At 56.7% G+C, this 23,534-nt stretch overlaps 1 protein-coding gene across 1 annotated transcript in view; it reads right to left on the bottom strand.

The window, feature by feature from the left end:
* Window positions 1–22,660: 22,660 nt before the first annotated feature.
* Window positions 22,661–23,534, bottom strand: part of LOC148145765 (glutathione S-transferase theta-1-like) — a 45,359-nt gene continuing 44,485 nt past the window's right edge. Inside the window, exon 5 of the mRNA XM_088000233.1 lies at window positions 22,661–22,967. Within this exon, the coding sequence (XP_087856359.1) occupies window positions 22,764–22,967 (204 nt within the window). The 3' untranslated portion in view covers window positions 22,661–22,763. The remainder of the gene's footprint in view (window positions 22,968–23,534) is intronic.

Raw genomic sequence — 23,534 nt, forward strand, 5'->3', positions numbered from 1 at the left:
AGTTGCACGCTGGGAAGGAAGGGGTTCATCCCAATCACATGCTGGGGAATAACGGGGGATGCGACCTTCCGACTTGCACGCTGGGAAGGAAGGGGTTCATCCCAGTCACACGCTGGGGCATAATGGGGGATGCGACTTTCCCAGTTGAACGCTGGGAAGGAAGGGTTTCATCCCAATCACACGCTGGGGAATAACGGGGGTTGCGACTTTCCCAGTTGCACGCTGGGAAGGAAGGGGTTCATCCCAGTCACACGCTGGGGAATAACGGGGGTTGCGACTTTCCCAGTTGCACGCTGGGAAGGAAGGGGTTCATCCCAGTCACACGCTGGGGCATCACGGGGGATGCGACCTTCCCAGTTGCACGCTGGGAAGGAAGGGGTTCATCCCAGTCACACGCTGGGGAATAACGGGGGATGCGACCTTCCCAGTTGCACTCTGGGAAGGAAGGGGTTCATCCCAGTCACACGCTGGGGAATAACGTGGGATGCGACCTTCGCAGTTGCACGCTGGGAAGGAAGGGGTTAATCCCAGTCACACGCTGCGGAATAACGGGGGATGGGACCTTCCCAGGTGCACGCTGGGAAGGAAGGGGTTCATCCCAGTCACACGCTGGGGAATAACGGGGGTTGCGACTTTCCCAGTTGCACGCTGGGAAGGAAGGGGTTCATCCCAGTCTCACGCTGGGGAATAATGAGGGATGCGACGTTCCCAGTTCAATACTGGAAGGAAGGGGTTCATCCCAGTCACACACTGGGGAATAACGGGGGATGCGACCTGCCCAGTTGCACGCTGGGAAAGAAGGGGTTCATCCCAGTCACAGGCTGGGGAATAACGGGGGATGCGAACTTCCCAGTTGCACGCTGGGAAGGAAGGGGTTCATCCCAGTCACATGCTGGGGAATAAGGGGGGATGCGACCTGCCCAGTTGCACACTGGGAAAGAAGGGGTTCATCCCAGTCACACGCTGGGGAATAACGGGGGATGCGAACTTCCCAGTTGCACGCTGGGAAGGAAGGGGTTCATCCCAGTCACACACTGGGGAATAACGGGGGATGCGACCTGCCCAGTTGCACGCTGGGAAAGAAGGGGTTCATCCCAGTCACACGCTGGGGAATAACGGGGGATGCGAACTTCCCAGTTGCATGCTGGGAAGGAAGGGGTTCATCCCAGTCACACGCTGGGGAATAACGGGGGATGCGACCTTCCCAGTTGCACGCTGGGAAGGAAGGTATTCATCCCAGTCTCAGGCTGGGGAATAACGGGGGATGTGACCTTCCCGGTTGCACGCTAGGAAGGAAGGGGTTCATCCCAGTCACACGCTGGGGAATAACAGGGGATGCGACCTTCCCAGTTGAACGCTGGGAAGGAAGGGGTTCATCCCAGTCACACGCTGGGGAATAATGGGGGATGGGACCTTCCCAGTTGCATGCTGGGAAGGAAGGGGTTCATCCCAGTCACACGCTGGGGAATAACGGGGAATGCGACCTTTCCATTTGCACGCTGGGAAGGAAGGGGTTCATCCCAGTCACACCATCGGGAATAACGGGGGATGCGACATTCCCAATTGCATGCTGGGAAGGAAGGGGTTCATCCCAGTCTCACGCTGGGGAATAACGGGGGATACGAACTTCCAGTTGCACGCTGGGAAGGAAGGGGTTCATCCCAGTCTCACGCTGGGGAATAACGGGGGATGCGACCTTCCCAGTTGCACGCTGGGAAGGAAGGGGTTCATCCCAGTCTCACGCTGGGGAATAACGGGGGATGCGACATTCCCAGTTGCAGGCTGGGAAGGAAAAGGGTTCATCCCAGTCACACGCTGGGGAATAACGGGGGATCCCAGTCACACGCTGGGGAATAATGGGGGATGGGACCTTCCCTGTTCAAAATTGGGAAGGAGGGAGTTCATCCCAGTCACACGCTGGGGAATAACGGGGCATGTGACTTTCCCATTCACACGCTGGGAAGGAAGGGGTGATCCCAGTCCCACACTGGGGAATAACGGGGGATGCGTCCTTCCCAGTTGCACGCTGGGAAGGAAGTGGTTCATCCCAGTCACACGCTGGGGAATAACGGGGGATGCGACCTTCCCAGTTGCCCGCTGGGAAGGAAGGGGTTCATCCCAGTCACACGTTGGGGAATAACGGGGGATGCGACATTCCCAGTTGCACGCTGGGAAGGAAGGGGTTCATCCCAGTCACACGCTGGGGAATAACGGGGGATGCGACCTTCCCAGTTGCACGCTGGGAAGGAAGGGGTTCATCCCAGTCTCACGCTGGGGAATAACGGGGGATGCGACATTCCCAGTTGCAGGCTGGGAAGGAAAAGGGTTCATCCCAGTCACACGCTGGGGAATAACGGGGGATGCGACCTTCACAGTTGCACGCTGGGAAGGAAGGGGTTCATCCCAGTCTCACGCTGGGGAATAACAGGGGATGTGACCTTTCCGGTTGCACGCTGGGAAGGAAGGGGTTCATCCCAGTCACACGCTGGGGAATAACGGGGGATGCGACCTTCCCAGTTGCACGCTAGGAAGGAAGGGGTTCATCCCAGTCACACGCTGGGGAATAACGGGGGATGGGACCTTCCCAGTTGCATGCTGGGAAGGAAGGGGTTCATCCCAGTCACACGCTGGGGAATAACGGGGGATGCGACCTTCCCAGTTGCACGCTGGGAAGGAAGGGGTTCATCCCAGTCATACGCTGGGGAATAATGGGGGTTGCGACTTTCCCAGTTGCACGCTGGGAAGGAAGGGGTTCATCCCAGTCACGCGCTGGGGAATAACGGGGGTTGCGACTTTCCCAGTTGCACGCTGGGAAGGAAGGGGTTCATCCCAGTCACACGCTGGGGAATAACGTGGGATGCGACCTTCCCAGTTGCACTCTGGGAAGGAAGGGGTTCATCCCAGTCACACACTGGGGAATAACGGGGGATGCGACCTGCCCAGTTGCACGCTGGGAAAGAAGGGGTTCATCCGAGTCACACGCTGGGGAATAACGGGGGATGCGAACTTCCCAGTTGCACGCTGGGAAGGAAGGGGTTCATCCCAGTCACACGCTGGGGAATAACGGGGGATGCGACCTTCCCAGTTGCACGCTGGGAAGGAAGGGATTCATCCCAGTCTCACGCTGGGGAATAACGGGGGATGTGACCTTCCCGGTTGCACGCTAGGAAGGAAGGGGTTCATCCCAGTCACACGCTGGGGAATAACAGGGGATGCGACCTTCCCAGTTGAACGCTGGGAAGGAAGGGGTTCATCCCAGTCACACGCTGGGGAATAACGGGGGATGCGACCTGCCCAGTTGCACGCTGGGAAAGAAGGGGTTCATCCCAGTCACAGGCTGGGGAATAACGGGGGATGCGAACTTCCCAGTTGCACGCTGGGAAGGAAGGGGTTCATCCCAGTCACATGCTGGGGAATAAGGGGGGATGCGACCTGCCCAGTTGCACACTGGGAAAGAAGGGGTTCATCCCAGTCACACGCTGGGGAATAACGGGGGATGCGAACTTCCCAGTTGCACGCTGGGAAGGAAGGGGTTCATCCCAGTCACACACTGGGGAATAACGGGGGATGCGACCTGCCCAGTTGCACGCTGGGAAAGAAGGGGTTCATCCCAGTCACACGCTGGGGAATAACGGGGGATGCGAACTTCCCAGTTGCATGCTGGGAAGGAAGGGGTTCATCCCAGTCACACGCTGGGGAATAACGGGGGATGCGACCTTCCCAGTTGCACGCTGGGAAGGAAGGTATTCATCCCAGTCTCAGGCTGGGGAATAACGGGGGATGTGACCTTCCCGGTTGCACGCTAGGAAGGAAGGGGTTCATCCCAGTCACACGCTGGGGAATAACAGGGGATGCGACCTTCCCAGTTGAACGCTGGGAAGGAAGGGGTTCATCCCAGTCACACGCTGGGGAATAATGGGGGATGGGACCTTCCCAGTTGCATGCTGGGAAGGAAGGGGTTCATCCCAGTCACACGCTGGGGAATAACGGGGAATGCGACCTTTCCATTTGCACGCTGGGAAGGAAGGGGTTCATCCCAGTCACACCATCGGGAATAACGGGGGATGCGACATTCCCAATTGCATGCTGGGAAGGAAGGGGTTCATCCCAGTCTCACGCTGGGGAATAACGGGGGATACGAACTTCCAGTTGCACGCTGGGAAGGAAGGGGTTCATCCCAGTCTCACGCTGGGGAATAACGGGGGATGCGACCTTCCCAGTTGCACGCTGGGAAGGAAGGGGTTCATCCCAGTCTCACGCTGGGGAATAACGGGGGATGCGACATTCCCAGTTGCAGGCTGGGAAGGAAAAGGGTTCATCCCAGTCACACGCTGGGGAATAACGGGGGATCCCAGTCACACGCTGGGGAATAATGGGGGATGGGACCTTCCCTGTTCAAAATTGGGAAGGAGGGAGTTCATCCCAGTCACACGCTGGGGAATAACGGGGCATGTGACTTTCCCATTCACACGCTGGGAAGGAAGGGGTGATCCCAGTCCCACACTGGGGAATAACGGGGGATGCGTCCTTCCCAGTTGCACGCTGGGAAGGAAGTGGTTCATCCCAGTCACACGCTGGGGAATAACGGGGGATGCGACCTTCCCAGTTGCCCGCTGGGAAGGAAGGGGTTCATCCCAGTCACACGTTGGGGAATAACGGGGGATGCGACATTCCCAGTTGCACGCTGGGAAGGAAGGGGTTCATCCCAGTCACACGCTGGGGAATAACGGGGGATGCGACCTTCCCAGTTGCACGCTGGGAAGGAAGGGGTTCATCCCAGTCTCACGCTGGGGAATAACGGGGGATGCGACATTCCCAGTTGCAGGCTGGGAAGGAAAAGGGTTCATCCCAGTCACACGCTGGGGAATAACGGGGGATGCGACCTTCACAGTTGCACGCTGGGAAGGAAGGGGTTCATCCCAGTCTCACGCTGGGGAATAACAGGGGATGTGACCTTTCCGGTTGCACGCTGGGAAGGAAGGGGTTCATCCCAGTCACACGCTGGGGAATAACGGGGGATGCGACCTTCCCAGTTGCACGCTAGGAAGGAAGGGGTTCATCCCAGTCACACGCTGGGGAATAACGGGGGATGGGACCTTCCCAGTTGCATGCTGGGAAGGAAGGGGTTCATCCCAGTCACACGCTGGGGAATAACGGGGGATGCGACCTTCCCAGTTGCACGCTGGGAAGGAAGGGGTTCATCCCAGTCATACGCTGGGGAATAATGGGGGTTGCGACTTTCCCAGTTGCACGCTGGGAAGGAAGGGGTTCATCCCAGTCACGCGCTGGGGAATAACGGGGGTTGCGACTTTCCCAGTTGCACGCTGGGAAGGAAGGGGTTCATCCCAGTCACACGCTGGGGAATAACGTGGGATGCGACCTTCCCAGTTGCACTCTGGGAAGGAAGGGGTTCATCCCAGTCACACACTGGGGAATAACGGGGGATGCGACCTGCCCAGTTGCACGCTGGGAAAGAAGGGGTTCATCCGAGTCACACGCTGGGGAATAACGGGGGATGCGAACTTCCCAGTTGCACGCTGGGAAGGAAGGGGTTCATCCCAGTCACACGCTGGGGAATAACGGGGGATGCGACCTTCCCAGTTGCACGCTGGGAAGGAAGGGATTCATCCCAGTCTCACGCTGGGGAATAACGGGGGATGTGACCTTCCCGGTTGCACGCTAGGAAGGAAGGGGTTCATCCCAGTCACACGCTGGGGAATAACAGGGGATGCGACCTTCCCAGTTGAACGCTGGGAAGGAAGGGGTTCATCCCAGTCACACGCTGGGGAATAATGGGGGATGGGACCTTCCCAGTTGCATGCTGGGAAGGAAGGGGTTCATCCCAGTCACACGCTGGGGAATAACGGGGAATGCGACCTTTCCATTTGCACGCTGGGAAGGAAGGGGTTCATCCCAGTCACACCATCGGGAATAACGGGGGATGCGACATTCCCAATTGCATGCTGGGAAGGAAGGGGTTCATCCCAGTCTCACGCTGGGGAATAACGGGGGATACGAACTTCCAGTTGCACGCTGGGAAGGAAGGGGTTCATCCCAGTCTCACGCTGGGGAATAACGGGGGATGCGACCTTCCCAGTTGCACGCTGGGAAGGAAGGGGTTCATCCCAGTCTCACGCTGGGGAATAACGGGGGATGCGACATTCCCAGTTGCAGGCTGGGAAGGAAAAGGGTTCATCCCAGTCACACGCTGGGGAATAACGGGGGATCCCAGTCACACGCTGGGGAATAATGGGGGATGGGACCTTCTCAGTTCAAAATTGGGAAGGAGGGGCTTCATCCCAGTCACACGCTGGGGAATAACGGGGCATGTGACTTTCCCATTCACACGCTGGGAAGGAAGGGGTGATCCCAGTCCCACGCTGGGGAATAACGGGGGATGCGTCCTTCCCAGTTGCACGCTGGGAAGGAAGGGGTTCATCCCAGTCACACGCTGGGGAATAACGGGGGATGCGACCTTCCCAGTTGCCCGCTGGGAAGGAAGGGGTTCATCCCAGTCACACGTTGGGGAATAACGGGGGATGCGACATTCCCAGTTGCACGCTGGGAAGGAAGGGGTTCATCCCAGTCACACGCTGGGGAATAACGGGGGATGCGACCTTCCCAGTTGCACGCTGGGAAGGAAGGGGTTCATCCCAGTCTCACGCTGGGGAATAACGGGGGATGCGACATTCCCAGTTGCAGGCTGGGAAGGAAAAGGGTTCATCCCAGTCACACGCTGGGGAATAACGGGGGATGGGACCTTCCCAGTTGCATGCTGGGAAGGAAGGGGTTCATCCCAGTCACACGCTGGGGAATAACGGGGGATGCGACCTTCCCAGTTGCACGCTGGGAAGGAAGGGGTTCATCCCAGTCACACGCTGGGGAATAACGGGGGATCCCAGTCACACGCTGGGGAATAACGGGGTATGGGACCTTCCCAGTTGCATGCTGGGAAGGAAGGGGTTCATCCCAGTCACACGCTGGGGAATAATGGGGGTTGCGACTTTCCCAGTTGCACGCTAGGAAGGAAGGGGTTCATCCCAGTCTCACGCTGGGGAATAACGGGGGATGCGACCTTCCCAGTTGCACGCTAGGAAGGAAGGGGTTCATCCCAGTCACACGCTGGGGAATAACGGGGGATGCGACCTTCCCAGTTGCATGCTGGGAAGGAAGGGGTTCATCCCAGTCACACGCTGGGGAATAACGGGGGATGCGACCTTCCCAGTTGCACGCTGGGAAGGAAGGGGTTCATCCCAGTCTCAAGCTGGGGAATAACGGGGGATGCGACCTTCCCAGTTGCACGCTAGGAAGGAAGGGGTTCATCCCAGTCACACGCTGGGGAATAACGGGGGATCCCAGTCACACGCTGGGGAATAACGGGGGATGGGACCTTCCCAGTTGCATGCTGGGAAGGAAGGGGTTCATCCCAGTCACGCGCTGGGGAATAATGGGGGTTGCGACTTTCCCAGTTGCACGCTGGGAAGGAAGGGGTTCATCCCAGTCACGCGCTGGGGAATAACGGGGGTTGCGACTTTCCCAGTTGCACGCTGGGAAGGAAGGGGTTCATCCCAGTCACACGCTGGGGAATAACGTGGGATGCGACCTTCCCAGTTGCACTCTGGGAAGGAAGGGGTTCATCCCAGTCACACGCTGGGGAATAACGGGGGATGCGACCTTCCCAATGCACGCTGGGAAGGAAGGGGTTCATCCCAGTCACACGCTTGGGAATAACGGGGGATGCGAACTTCCCAGTTGCACTCTGGGAACGAAGGGGTTCATCCCAGTCACACGCTGGGGAATAACGGGGGTTGCGACTTTCCCAGTTGCACGCTGGGAAGGAAGGGGTTCATCCCAGTCACGCGCTGGGGAATAACGGGGGTTGCGACTTTCCCAGTTGCAGGCTGGGAAGGAAGGGGTTCATCCCAGTCACACGCTGGGGAATAACGGGGGATGCGACCTTCCCAGTTGCACGCTGGGAAGGAAGGGGTTCATCCCAGTCACACGCTGGGGAATAACGGGGGATGCGACCTTCCCAGTTGCACTCTGGGAAGGAAGGGGTTCATCCCAGTCACACGCTGGGGAATAACGTGGGATGCGACCTTCGCTGTTGCACGCTGGGAAGGAAGGGGTTCATCCCAGTCACACACTGGGGAATAACGGGGGTTGCGACTTTCCCAGTTGCACGCTGGGAAGGAAGGGGTTCATCCCAGTCACACGCTGGGGAATAACGGGGGATGTGACCTTCCCAGTTGCACGCTGGGAAGGAAGGGGTTCATTCCAGTCACACGCTGGGGAATAACGGGGGATGCGACCTTCCGAGTTGCACGCTGGGAAGGAAGGGGTTCATCCCAGTCACACGCTGGGGCATAACGGGGGATGCGACTTTCCCAGTTGAACGCTGGGAAGGAAGGGGTTCATCCCAGTCACACGCTGGGGAATAACGGGGGATGCGACCTTCCCAGGTGCACTCTGGGAAGGAAGGGCTTCATCCCAGTCACACGCTGGGGAATAATGGGGGATGCGACCTTCCCAGTTGCACTCTGGGAAGGAAGGGGTTCATCCCAATCACACGCTGGGGAATAACGGGGGTTGCGACTTTCCCAGTTGCACGCTGGGAAGGAAGGGGTTCATCCCAGTCACACGCTGGGGAATAACGGGGGATGCGACCTTCCCAGTTGCACGCTGGGAAGGAAGGGGTTCATCCCAGTCACACGCTGGGGAATAACGGGGGATGCGACCTTCCCAGTTGCACGCTGGGATGGAAGGGGTTCATCCCAGTCACACGCTGGGGAATAACGGGGGATGCGACCTTCCCAGTTGCACTCTGGGAAGGAAGGGGTTCATCCCAGTCACACGCTGGGGAATAACGTGGGATGCGACCTTCGCAGTTGCACGCTGGGAAGGAAGGGGTTCATCCCAGTCACACGCTGTGGAATAACGGGGGATGCGACCTTCCCAGTTGCACGCTGGGAAGGAAGGGGTTCATCCCAGTCACACGCTGGGGAATAACGGGGGTTGCGACTTTCCCAGTTGCACGCTGGGAAGGAAGGGGTTCATCCCAGTCTCACGCTGGGGAATAATGAGGGATGCGACGTTCCCAGTTCAATACTGGGAAGGAAGGGGTTCATCCCAGTCACACACTGGGGAATAACGGGGGATGCGACCTGCCCAGTTGCACGCTGGGAAAGAAGGGGTTCATCCCAGTCACAGGCTGGGGAATAACGGGGGATGCGAACTTCCCAGTTGCACGCTGGGAAGGAAGGGGTTCATCCCAGTCACACGCTGGGGAATAAGGGGGGATGCGACCTGCCCAGTTGCACACTGGGAAAGAAGGGGTTCATCCCAGTCACACGCTGGGGAATAACGGGGGATGCGAGCTTCCCAGTTGCACGCTGGGAAGGAAGGGGTTCATCCCAGTCACACACTGGGGAATAACGGGGGATGCGACCTGCCCAGTTGCACGCTGGGAAAGAAGGGGTTCATCCCAATCACACGCTGGGGAATAACGGGGGATACGACCTTCCCAGTTGCACTCTGGGAACGAAGGGGTTCATCCCAGTCACAGGCTGGGGAATAATGAGGGATGCGACGTTCCCAGTTCAATACTGCGAAGGAAGGGGTTCATCCCAGTCAAACGTTAGGGAATAAAGGGGGATGCGACCTTTCCAGTTGCCCGCTGGGAAGGAAGGGGTCATCCCAGTCACACGCTGGGGAATAACGGGGGATGCGAACTTACCAGTTGCCCGCTGGGAAGGAAGGGGTTCATCCCAGTCACATGCTGGGGAATAACGGGGGATGCGAACTTACCAGTTGCACGCTGGGAAGGAAGGGGTTCGTCCCAGTCACGCGCTGGGGAATAACGGGGGTTGCGACTTTCCCAGTTGCACGCTGGGAAGGAAGGGGTTCATCCCAGTCACACGCTGGGGTATAACGGGGGATGCGACCTTCCCAGTTGCACGTTGGGAAGGAAGGGGTTCATCCCAGTCACACGCTGGGGAATAAGGGGGATACGACCTTCCCAGTTGCACTCTGGGAACGAAGGGGTTCATCCCAGTCACAGGCTGGGGAATAATGAGGGATGCGACGTTCCCAGTTCAATACTGCGAAGGAAGGGGTTCATCCCAGTCAAACGTTAGGGAATAAAGGGGGATGCGACCTTTCCAGTTTCACGCTGGGAAGGAAGGGGTTCATCCCAGTCACACGCTGGGGTATAACGGGGGATGCGACCTTCCCAGTTGCACGTTGGGAAGGAAGGGGTTCATCCCAGTCACACGCTGGGGAATAACGAGGGATGCGACCTTCCCAGTTCAATACTGGGAAGGAAGGGGTTCATCCCAGTCAAACGTTAGGGAATAACGGGGGATGCGACCTTTCCAGTTGCACGCTGGGAAGGAAGGGGTTCATCCCAGTCACACGCTGCCTTATAACGGGGGATGCGACCTTCCCAGTTGCACGTTGGGAAGGAAGGGGTTCATCCCAGTCACACGCTGGGGAATAACGAGGGATGCGACCTTCCCAGTTGCACGCTGGGAAGGAAGGGGTTCATCCCAGTCACACGCTGGGGATCAACGAGGGATGCGACGTTCCCAGTTGCACGTTGGGAAGGAAGGGGTTCATCCCAGTCACACGCTGGGGAATAACGAGGGATGTGACCTTCCCAGTTGCACGTTGGGAAGGAAGGGGTTCATCCCAGTCACACGCTGGGGAATAACGGGGGTTGCGACTTTCCCAGTTGCACGCTGGGAAGGAATGGGTTCATCCCAGTCACGCGCTGGGGAATAACGGGGGATGCGACCTTCCCAGTTGCACGCTGGGAAGGAAGGGGTTCATCCCAGTCACACGCTGGGGAATAACGTGGGATGCGACATTCCCAGTTGCACTCTGGGAAGGAAGGGGTTCATCCCAGTCACACGCGGAGGAATAACGGGGGATGCGACCTTCCCAATGCACGCTGGGAAGGAAGGGGTTCATCCCAGTCACACGCTTGGGAATAACGGGGGATGCGACCTTCCCAGTTGCACTCTGGGAACGAAGGGGTTCATCCCAGTCACACGCTGGGGAATAACGTGGGATGCGACTTTCCCAGTTGCACGCTGGGAAGGAAGGGGTTCATCCCAGTCACGCGCTGGGGAATAACGGGGGTTGCGACTTTCCCAGTTGCAGGCTGGGAAGGAAGGGGTTCATCCCAGTCACGCGCTGGGGAATAACGGGGGATGCGACCTTCCCAGTTGCACGCTGGGATGGAAGGGGTTCATCCCAGTCACACGCTGGGGAATAACGGGGGATGCGACCTTCCCAGTTGCACTCTGGGAAGGAAGGGGTTCATCCCAGTCACACGCTGGGGAATAACGTGGGATGCGACCTTCGCTGTTGCACGCTGGGAAGGAAGGGGTTCATCCCAGTCACACACTGGGGAATAACGGGGGTTGCGACTTTCCCAGTTGCACGCTGGGAAGGAAGGGGTTCATCCCAGTCACACGCTGGGGAATAACGGGGGATGCGACTTTCCCAGTTGCACGCTGGGAAGGAAGGGGTTCATCCCAGTCACACGCTGGGGAATAACGGGGGATGCGACCTTCCCAGTTGCACTCTGGGAAGGAAGGGGTTCATCCCAGTCACACGCTGGGGAATAACGTGGGATGCGACCTTCGCAGTTGCACGCTGGGAAGGAAGGGGTTCATCCCAGACACACGCTGGGGAATAACGGGGGATGCGACCTTCCCAGTTGCACGCTGGGAAGGAAGTGGTTCATCCCAATCACACGCTGGGGAATAACGGGGGTTGCGACTTTCCCAGTTGCACGCTGGGAAGGAAGGGGTTCATCCCAGTCACACGCTGGGCAATAACGGGGGTTGCGACTTTCCCAGTTGCACGCTGGGAAGGAAGGGGTTCATCCCAGTCACACGCTGGGGAATAACGGGGGATGCGACCTTCCCAGTTGCACGCTGGGAAGGAAGGGGTTCATCCCAGTCACACGCTGGGGAATAACGGGGGATGCGACCTTCCCAGTTGCACTCTGGGAAGGAAGGGGTTCATCCCAGTCACACGCTGGGGAATAACGGGGGATGCGACCTTCCCAGTTGCACGCTGGGAAGGAAGGGGTTCATCCCAGTCACACGCTGTGGAATAACGGGGGATGCGACCTTCCCAGTTGCATGCTGGGAAGGAAGGGGTTCATCCCAGTCACACGCTGGGGAATAACGGGGGTTGCGACTTTCCCAGTTGCACGCTGGGAAGGAAGGGGTTCATCCCAGTCTCACGCTGGGGAATAACGGGGGTTGCGACTTTCCCAGTTGCACGCTGGGAAGGAAGGGGTTCATCCCAGTCTCACGCTGGGGAATAATGAGGGATGCGACGTTCCCAGTTCAATACTGGGAAGGAAGGGGTTCATCCCAGTCACACGCTGGGGAATAACGGGGGATGCGACCTTCCCAGTTGCACGCTGGGAAGGAAGGGGTTCATCCCAGTCACACGCTGGGGAATAACGGGGGATGCGACCTGCCCAGTTGCACGCTGGGAAGGAAGGGGTTCATCCCAGTCTCACGCTGGGGAATAACAGGGGATGCGACCTGCGCAGTTGAACGCTGGGAAAGAAGGGGTTCATCCCAGTCACAGGCTGGGGAATAACGGGGGATGCGACCTGCCCAGTTGCACGCTGGGAAGGAAGGGGTTTATCCCAGTCACACGCTGGGGAATAACGGGGGATGCGAACTTCCCAGTTGCACGCTGGGAAGGAAGGGGTTCATCCCAGTCACACGCTGGGGAATAACGGGGGATGCGACCTTCCCAGTTGCACGCTGGGAAGGAAGGGGTTCATCCCAGTCTCACGCTGGGGAATAACGGGGGATGCGACCTTCCCAGATGCACGCTGGGAAGGAAGGGGTTCATCCCAGTCACACGCTGGGGTATAACGGGGGATGCGACATTCCCAGTTGCCCGCTGGGAAGGAAGGGGTCATCCCAGTCACACGCTGGGGAATAACGGGGGATGCGACCTTCCCTATTGCCCGCTGGGAAGGAAGGGGTTCATCCCAGTCACATGCTGGGGAATAACGGGGGATGCGACCTTCCCAGTTGCACGCTGGGAAGGAAGTGGTTCATCCCAATCTCACGCTGGGGAATAACGGGGGATGTGAGCTTCCCGGTTGCACGTTAGGAAGGAAGGGGTTCATCCCAGTCACACGCTGGGGAATAACGGGGGATGGGACCTTCCCAGTTGCATGCTGGGAAGGATGGGGTTCATCCCAGTCACACGCTGGGGCATAACGGGGGATGCGACTTTCCCAGTTGAACGCTGGGAAGGAAGGGGTTCATCCCAGTCACACGCTGGGGAATAACGGGGGATGCGACCTTCCCAGTTGCACGCTGGGAAGGAAGGGGTTCATCCCAGTCACACGCTGGGGAATAACGGGGCTGCGACCTTCCCAGTTGCACGCTGGAAAGGAAGGGGTTCATCCCAGTCACACGCTGGGGAATAACGCGGGTTGCGACTTTCCCAGTTGCACGCTGGGAAGGAAGGGGTTCGTCCCAGTCACGCGCTGGGGAATAACGGGGGTTGCGACTTTCCCAGTTGCACGCTGGGAAGGAAGGGGTTCATTCCAGTCACACGCTGGGGAATAACGGGGGATGCGACCTTCCCAGTAGCACTCTGGGAAGGAAGGGGTTCATCCCAGTCATACGCTGGGGAATAACGGGGGATGCGACCTTCCCAATGCACGCTGGGAAGGAAGGGGTTCATCCCAGTCACACGCTGGGGTATAACGGGGGATGCGACCTTCCCAGTTGCACGTTGGGAAGGAAGGGGTTCATCCCAGTCACACGCTGGGGAATAAGGGGGATGCGACCTTCCCAGTTGCACTCTGGGAACGAAGGGGTTCATCCCAGTCACATGCTGGGGAATAATGAGGGATGCGACGTTCCCAGTTCAATATTGGGAAGGAAGGGGTTCATCCCAGTCAAACGTTAGGGAATAACGGGGGATGCGACCTTTCCAGTTGCACGCTGGGAAGGAAGGGGTTCATCCCAGTCACACGCTGGGGTATAACGGGTGATGCGACCTTCCCAGTTGCACGTTGGGAAGGAAGGGGTTCATCCCAGTCACACGCTGGGGAATAACGAGGGATGCGACCTTCCCAGTTCAATACTGGGAAGGAAGGGGTTCATCCCAGTCAAACGTTAGGGAATAACGGGGGATGCGACCTTTCCAGTTGCACGCTGGGAAGGAAGTGGTTCATCCCAGTCACACGCTGCCTTATAACGGGGGATGCGACCTTCCCAGTTGCACGTTGGGAAGGAAGGGGTTCATCCCAGTCACACGCTGGGGAATAACGAGGGATGCAACCTTCCCAGTTGCACGCTGGGAAGGAAGGGGTTCATCCCAGTCACACGCTGGGGATCAACGAGGGATGCGACGTTCCCAGTTGCACGTTGGGAAGGAAGGGGTTCATCCCAGTCACACGCTGGGGAATAACGAGGGATGTGACCTTCCCAGTTGCACGTTGGGAAGGAAGGGGTTCATCCCAGTCACACGCTGGGGAATAACGGGGGTTGCGACTTTCCCAGTTGCACGCTGGGAAGGAAGGGGTTCATCCCAGTCACGCGCTGGGGAATAACGGGGGTTGCGACTTTCCCAGTTGCACGCTGGGAAGGAAGGGGTTCATCCCAGTCACACGCTGGGGAATAACGTGGGATGCGACCTTCCCAGTTGCACTCTGGGAAGGAAGGGGTTCATCCCAGTCACACGCTGGGGAATAACGGGGGATGCGACCTTCCCAATGCAAGCTGGGAAGGAAGGGATTCATCCCAGTCACACGCTTGGGAATAACGGGGGATGCGACCTTCCCAGTTGCACTCTGGGAACGAAGGGGTTCATCCCAGTCACACGCTGGGGAATAACGGGGGTTGCGACTTTCCCAGTTGCACGCTGGGAAGGAAGGGGTTCATCCCAGTCACGCGCTGGGGAATAACGGGGGATGCGACCTTCCCAGTTGCACGCTGGGATGGAAGGGGTTCATCCCAGTCACACGCTGGGGAATAACGGGGGATGCGACCTTCCCAGTTGCACTCTGGGAAGGAAGGGGTTCATCCCAGTCACACGCTGGGGAATAACGTGGGATGCGACCTTCGCAGTTGCACGCTGGGAAGGAAGGGGTTCATCCCAGTCACACACTGGGGAATAACGGGGGTTGCGACCTTCCCAGTTGCACGCTGGGAAGGAAGGGGTTCATTCCAGTCACACACTGGGGAATAACGGGGGAAGCGACCTTCCGAGTTGCACGCTGGGAAGGAAGGGGTTCATCCCAGTCACACGCTGGGGCATAACGGGGGATGCGACTTTCCCAGTTGAACGCTGGGAAGGAAGGGGTTCATCCCAGTCACACGCTGGGGAATAACGGGGGTTGCGACCTTCCGAGTTGCACGTTGGGAAGGAAGGGGTTCATCCCAGTCACACGCTGGGGAATAACGGGGGTTGCGACTTTCCCAGTTGCACGCTGGGAAGGAAGGGGTTCATCCCAGTCTCACGCTGGGGAATAACGGGGGATGCGACCTTCCCAGTTGCACGCTGGGAAGGAAGGGGTTCATCCCAGTCACACGCTGGGGAATAACGGGGGATGCGACCTGCCCAGTTGCATGCTGGGAAAGAAGGGGTTCATCCCAGTCACAGGCTGGGGAATAACGGGGGATGCGAACTTCCCAGTTGCACGCTGGGAAGGAAGGGGTTCATCCCAGTCTCACGCTGGGGAATAACGGGGGATGTGACCTTCCCGGTTGCACGCTAGGAAGGAAGGGGTTCATCCCAGTCACACGCTGGGGAATAATGGGGGATCCCAGGCACACGCTGGGGAATAACGGGGGATGGGACCTTCCCAGTTGCATGCTGGGAAGGATGGGGTTCATCCCAGTCACACGCTGGGGCATAACGGGGGATGCGACTTTCCCAGTTGAACACTGGGAAGGAAGGGGTTCATCCCAGTCACACGCTGGGGAATAACGGGGGATGCGACCTTCCCAGTTGCACGCTGGTAAGGAAGGGGTTCATCCCAGTCACACGCTGGGGAATAACGGGGGATGCGACCTTCACAGTTGCACGCTGGGAAGGAAGGGGTTCATCCCAGTCATACGCTGGGGAATAACGGGGGTTGCGACTTTCCCAGTTGCACGCTGGGAAGGAAGGGGTTCGTCCCAGTCACGCGCTGGGGAATAACGGGGGTTGCGACTTTCCCAGTTGCACGCTGGGAAGGAACGGGTTCATCCCAGTCACACGCTGGGGAATAACGGGGGATGCGACCTTCCCAATGCACGCTGGGAAGGAAGGGGTTCATCCCAGTCACACGCTTGGGAATAACGGGGGATGCGACCTTCCCAGTTGCACTCTGGGAACGAAGGGGTTCATCCCAGTCACACGCTGGGGTATAACGGGGGATGCGACCTTCCCAGTTGCACGTTGGGAAGGAAGGGGTTCATCCCAGTCACACGCTGGGGAATAAGGGGGATGCGACCTTCCCAGTTGCACTCTGGGAACGAAGGGGTTCATCCCAGTCACACACTGGGGAATAATGAGGGATGCGACGTTCCCAGTTCAATACTGGGAAGGAAGGGGTTCATCCCAGTCAAACGTTAGGGAATAACGGGGGATGCGACCTTTCCAGTTGCACGCTGGGAAGGAAGGGGTTCATCCCAGTCACACGCTGGGATATAACGGGGGATGCGACCTTCCCAGTTGCACGTTGAGAAGGAAGGGGTTCATCCCAGTCACACGCTGGGGTATAACGGGGGATGCGACCTTCCCAGTTGCACGTTGGGAAGGAAGGGGTTCATCCCAGTCACACGCTGGGGAATAACGAGGGATGCGACCTTCCCAGTTCAATACTGGGAAGGAAGGGGTTCATCCCAGTCAAACGTTAGGGAATAACGGGGAATGCGACCTTTCCAGTTGCACGCTGGGAAGGAAGGGGTTCATCCGAGTCACACGCTGCCTTATAACGGGGGATGCGACCTTCCCAGTTGCACGTTGGGAAGGAAGGGGTTCATCCCAGTCACACGCTGGGGAATAACGAGGCATGTGACCTTCCCAGTTGCACGTTGGGAAGGAAGGGGTTCATCCCAGTCACACGCTGGGGAATAATGGGGGATGTGATATTCCCAGTTGCATGCTGGGAAGGAAGGTGTTCATCCCAGTCACACGCTAGGGAATATGGGGGGGATGCGACATTCCCAGTTCAATACTGGAAAGGAAGGGTTTCATCCCAGTCACACGCTGTGGATTAACGGGGCATGCGACATTCCCTGTTCCACGCTGGGAAGGAAGGGGTTCATCCCAGTCACACGCTGGGGATTAACGGGGGATGCGACCTTCCCAGTTGCACGCTGGGAAGGAAGGGGTTCATCCCAGTCACACGCTGGGGATTAACGGGGGATGCGACCTTCCCAGTTGCACTCTGGGAAGGAAGGGGTTCATCCCAGTCACATGCTGGGGATTAACGGGGGATGCGACCTTCCCACTTGCACGCTGGGAAGGAAGTGGTTCATCCCAGGCACACATTGGGGAATGAAAGGACATATCCCAAAGGGGTCCATCCCAGTTGTGGGAATATTGGACTCCATTCGGTAACAGTGGACCGATGGGTTGGAAGTCCCATGATCAGTCAGGACGGAGCCAGCGGTTTCTCTTCTCGGAATTACGGACTAACCTTGGCTGTACCTCTCTCTTGTTGCCCATTCCGTAAATTCCATAGTTGGTCATCCTAGAGGGCAGTTTGGAATCAGGGTGGGCTGGCGGGTGAGTGTGGGCTGGGGAATGGGCTCAGTGCCTTGATGTTGGCCTGTTCATGGGCCCTGGTGTCCGTCTGTCTGTCTGTCTTCCCAGTGGATTTGCAGGATCTAGCACAGCCAGTTTCAGTGGGAATGCTCCAGTGGATTCTCCCCGTGGATCGTGACGATTGGGGTTGGGGTTGCTGCACAATGCCAGGCCGGGTTGGTAAAGGCTCTGCTCCTTGCTGGTCTTCGGGGGGTGAGACCCATGCCCTCATCTCCCTCCATCAATGAGCTGACCATGGTCTAGAGGCCATTCTCTCATCCATCATCCACGTCCTACAGCTCCATGACACTGGGTGGGGCTGACATTGATGATTGAGGGTTAAGGGGAGGTGAAGCATTGCATCAACAATCAGTCCCCTCGGCAACCAATCCCCTCACACTCAGCCCCCAGGTAACCAATCACCTCACAATCAGCCCCCGGCAACCAATCCCCTCACACTCAGCCCCCAGGTAACCAATCACCTCACAATCAGCCCCCGGCAACCAATCCCCTCACAATCAGCCCCCGGCAACCAATCCCCTCACACTCAGCCCCCAGGCAACCAATCCCCTCACACTCAGCTCCCAGGCAACCAATCCCCTCACACTCAGCCCCCAGGTAACCAATCACCTCACAATCAGCCCCCGGCAACCAATCCCCTCACACTCAGCCCCCAGGCAACCAATCCCCTCACAATCAGCCCCCAGGTAACCAATCCCCTCACACTCAGCCCCCAGGCAACCAATCCCCTCACACTCAGCTCCCAGGCAACCAATCCCCTCACACTCAGCCCCCAGGTAACCAATCACCTCACAATCAGCCCCCGGCAACCAATCCCCTCACACTCAGCCCCCAGGCAACCAATCCCCTCACACTCAGCTCCCAGGCAACCAATCCCCTCACACTCAGCCCCCAGGCAACCAATCCCCTCACAATCAGCCCCAGGCAACCAATCCCCTCACACATACATCCTCTGATAGACTTAGACCACTCTTTCCATTCACACACACTCCGACAGACACACACTCCCACATTCATCCTCTCACAGACTTAGACACTCCACACTCACACGCAAGTATACACTCTCTCTCACAGACACCCACATCCCCCAGACAGACAGAACACACACACATCAACAATCAGTTCCCCCGGCAACCAATCCCTTCACACTCAGCCCCCAGGCAACACACACACACACACACGTACACACACACATACACACACACACGTACACACACACACACACGTACACATACACATATACATGTGTGGGGTGAATTTGTACTTGCAGAGTTACATTGGACTTTGCTCAAGAACTGCATGAATCCATGTGAGAGTCTGTTAGCTCACTTTTTAGATTAGAATCAGTCCAAACCTTATGGCACAGACAACAGAACACAGGGGCTAACACCTTCAACCTATTATCCAGCTCACACCAATTGTTACAGTTAACCTGAGAATGTAACTTTTGAAAAAATGTTTTGTGATTTACACATGAAAGAAGTGAAACTATCATGGTATTCCGACAGCTGAAAGTAACAGACAATCAAGGTATTTTTCGGTGTATAGTTTCAGTTACACCACACTGTAATCGTTTGCTATAAATTCTGTGTCTTACAATTATGTCCTCCACAACCACCTGGTGAAGGAGCAGCGCTCCGAAAGCTAGTGCTTCCAATTAAACCTGTTGGACTATAACCTGGTCATAGAGTCATAGAGTCATAGAGATGTACAGCATGGGTTCGGTCCAACCCGTCCATGCCGACCAGATATCCCAACCCAATCCAGTCCCACCTGCCAGCACCCGGCCCATATCCCTCCAAACCCTTCCTATTCATATACCCATCCAAATGCCTTTTAAATGTTGCAATTGTACCAGCCTCCACCACTTCCTCTGGCAGCTCATTCCATACACGTACCGCCCTCTGTGTGAAAAAGTTGCCCCTTAGGTCTCTTTTATATCTTTCCCCTCTCACCCTAAACCTATGCCCTCTAGTTCTGGACTCCCCGACCCCAGGGAAAATACTTTGCCTATTTACCCTATCCATGCCCCTCATAATTTTGTAAACCTCTATAAGGTCACCCCTCAGACGCTCCAGGGAAAACAGCCCCAGCCTGTTCAGCCTCTCCCTATGGCTCAAATCCTCCAACCCTGGCAACATCCTTGTAAATCTTTTCTGAACCCTTTCAAGTTTCACAACATCTTTCCGATAGGAAGGAGACCAGAATTGCAAGCAATATTCCAACAGTAGCTTAACCAATATCCTGTACAGCTGCAACATGACCTCCCAACTCCTGTACTCAATACTCTGACCAATAAAGGAAAGCATACCAAACACCTTCTTCACTATCCTATCTACCTGCGACTCCACTTTCAAGGAGCTATGTACCTGCATTCCGAGGTCTCTTTGTTCAGTAACACTCCCTAGGACCTTACCATTAAGTGTATAAGTCCTGCTCAGATTTGCTTTCCCAAAATGCAGCACCTCGCATTTATCTGAATTAAACGCCATCTGCTACTTCTCAGCCCATTGGCCCATCTGGTCCGGATCCTGTTGTAATCTGAGGTAACCCTCTTCGCTGTCCACTACACCTCCAATTTTGGTGTCATCCGCAAACTTACTAACTGTACCTCTTATGCTCACATCCAAATCATTTATGTAAATGACAAAAAGTAGAGGACCCAGCACCAATCCTTGTGCACTCCACTGGTCACAGGCCTCCAGTCTGAAAAACAACCCTCCACCACCACCCTCTGTCTTCTGCCTTTGAGCCAGTTCTGTATCCAAATGGCTAGTTCTCCCTGTATTCCGTGAGATCTAACCTTGTTAATCAGTCTCCCGTGGGGAACCTTGTCGAACGCCTTACTGAAGTCCATATAGATCACATCTACTGCTCTGCCCTCATCAATCCTCTTTGTTACTTCTTCAAAAAACTCAATCAAGTTTGTGAGACATGATTTCCCACACACAAAGCCATGTTGACTATCCCTAATCAGTCCTTGCCTTTCCAAATACATGTACATCCTGTCCCTCAGGATTCCCTCCGAAAACTTGCCCACCACCGACGTCAGGCTCACTGGTCTATAGTTCCCTGGCTTGTTTTTACCGCCCTTCTTAAACAGTGTCACCGTGTTTGCCGACCTCCAGTCTTCCGGCACCTCACCTGTGACTATCGATGATACAAATATCTCAGCAATCACTTCTCTAGCAACCCACAGAGTTCTAGGGTACACCTGATCAGGTCCTGGGGATTTATCCACCTTTACCCGTTTCGAGACATCCAGCACTTCCTTCTCTGTAATCTGGACATTTTGCAAGATGTCACCATCTATTTCCCCACAGTCTATACCTTCCATATCCTTCTCCACAATAAACACTGATGCAAAATACTCATTTAGTACCTCCCCCATTTTCTGTGGCTCCACACAAAGGCCGCCTTGCTGATCTTTGAGGGGCCCTATTCTCTCCCTAGTTTCCCTTTTGTCCTTCATGTAGATTTCTCCTTAACTCTATTTGCCAGCGCTATCTCAGGTCCCCTTTTGCCCTCCTGATTTCCCCCTTAAGTATACTCCTACTTCCTTTATACTCTTCTAAGGGTCCCCTCGATCTGGTGTTGTGTGATTTTTCACTTCCCCCTCGTTGATATAAATGACAAACATCAGTGGAGCCTACACCGATCCCCACAGAGCACTGCCAGTGTCAGGCCTCCAGTCCAAACACCAGTCCACTCCCCACACCCCCTGTGTGCCCCACAGCGCCAGGGACCCGGGTTCGATCCCAGCCTCGGGTGACTGTCTGTGTGGAGTGTGCACATTCCCCCCGTGTCTGCGTGGGTTTTATCCGGGTGCTCCGGTTTCCTCCCACTGCACAAAGATGTGCAGGTTCGGGTGGATTGGCCGTGGGAAATGCAGGGTTACAGGGATGGGGTGAATCTGGATGGGATGCCCTTTGGAGGGTTGGTGTGGACTCAATGGGCTGAATGGCCTGCTTCCACACTGTAGAGATTCTATAACCCCACACACACAGACCCTCTCTCACCCACTCACACAGCTCCCCCCACCCCCCAGAGCTCTCTGCAGTGTGGGCTGTGAAACCTCCGTTATGTAGCTGACCATCAGTCCCCTGGAGCTCTTTCCTCTCTGTATCCTTTAGGGAGGGTTTGCTCACAGTGAGGCCAAGGCACTTCTTTCTGACATGGAAGGTAAAGCAGGGTGGGGATGGTGTGAGACTCCAGGGAGATGCAGAGTGAGTGAGCTCTGTGAGAGTGAGCATAGAGCCTGGGAGGTGCAGCCTGGCCCAGTCCATCAGCTGTGCGTGTGTCCCTGAGCACACAGGATCCTTGCTGCAGCGTTACACTGAGAGTTACCAGGTCAGCCTGAGGGGCAGACTCACGCTGTGAGTCGGTCAGAAGGGTGTCAGGATGGTTGGCAGACTCCAGCAGCTCATCCTCTCCATGCTGGCCTACACCTCTTCCTATCTTCGATGTTCCAATGTGTATTTATCCCTTAACCAACACACTTAAAGCCATGTCAACTAGTCAGTGCTCTGACTGAATTGTGTATTCCAGTCATTAAAGTCCTAGAGCATGGAAACAGACCCTTCGGCCCAACTCGCCCATGCCCATCCCAACCTAAACCAGTCCCGATCCCTTGTGGGTTGAGGAGATGGTAGTGTCAAGGGTGAGGATGGCTGGTATCACCTGTTCCACAAAACCCCTCACCCCAGGCCCCCCCACCCCACCGACTGGCAAATGTTTCAGTTCAAACCCCACCATGGCAGCGGGACCCATGACCCCAGAGAAAGGCAAAATAGTCAAAATAAAGGGCAGAGAAATCAGCAAACCACGAGAGGGAAGCTTCCCATCGTTTCTGGTGGTTTATTTGAAGGTAGGAGATGGTGAAGGTGACCATGTCAAGGTAGACATTAACAGGCAGCTCCAGCACCAGGTCTCACGAGCCCAGCCCTTCATTTGTAGACTTTCTGCAGTTTTTTTGCAAGCTGCTGCATCAGAGGAGATTTTGGGGCGAGATGTTTTAACGATTCCTTCTCCTTCATCAGCTTCTCGTGGGCCTCATCGAACAGCTCCTTGCCCACGTCACGCTTGACTCGCTCACGCCATTCCATCAGCTTGGGGCGACCTTCCAGGGGGTCGAGGCCTGTTCCAACAGGCTGCAGGGACAAGGGGAAGGTAATAAAACAGGGAGAGAGAGAGGGAGGGAGGGAGAGAGAGAGGGAGGGTGGGAGAGAGGGAGAGAGGGGGGTGAGAGAGGGAGAGGGAGGTTGTGAGAGAGAGAGAGGGAGGGGAGTGAGAGAGGGAGAGAGAGAGAGGGAGAGGCAGAGGGAGGGTGTGAAAGGGAGGGAGAGAGGGAGAGGAAGAGAGGGAAGGAGGGTGTGTGAGAGAGAGAGTGAGAGAGAGAGGAAGGGAGAGGAGAAGGAAGGGTGGGAGAGAGAGGGAGGGAGGGAGATAGAAAGAGGGAGAGAGTGAGAGAAAGAGAGGGAGAGAGAGAGAGGGAGGGAGAGAGGAGGGGGAGAAAGGGAGAGAGAGGGGGAGGGAGGGTGAGATAGAGAGGGAGAGAGAGAGAGAGAGGGAGGGAGGGTGAGAGAGAGGGAGAGAGTGTGTGTGTGAGAGGGGGTGCGGTGGTGGTGAGAGAGAGAGAGTGAGAGAGAGAGGGGGGTGGTGGTGAGAGAGTAAGAGACAAGGAAGTGAGTGGGTGAGAGTGAGAGAGAGAGAGAGAG

The sequence above is a fragment of the Chiloscyllium plagiosum genome, unplaced genomic scaffold, assembly GCF_037043375.1.
Source record: "Chiloscyllium plagiosum isolate Xiang-an unplaced genomic scaffold, Cpla_swu_hap1 HiC_scaffold_24, whole genome shotgun sequence".
Taxonomy (NCBI): domain Eukaryota; kingdom Metazoa; phylum Chordata; class Chondrichthyes; order Orectolobiformes; family Hemiscylliidae; genus Chiloscyllium; species Chiloscyllium plagiosum.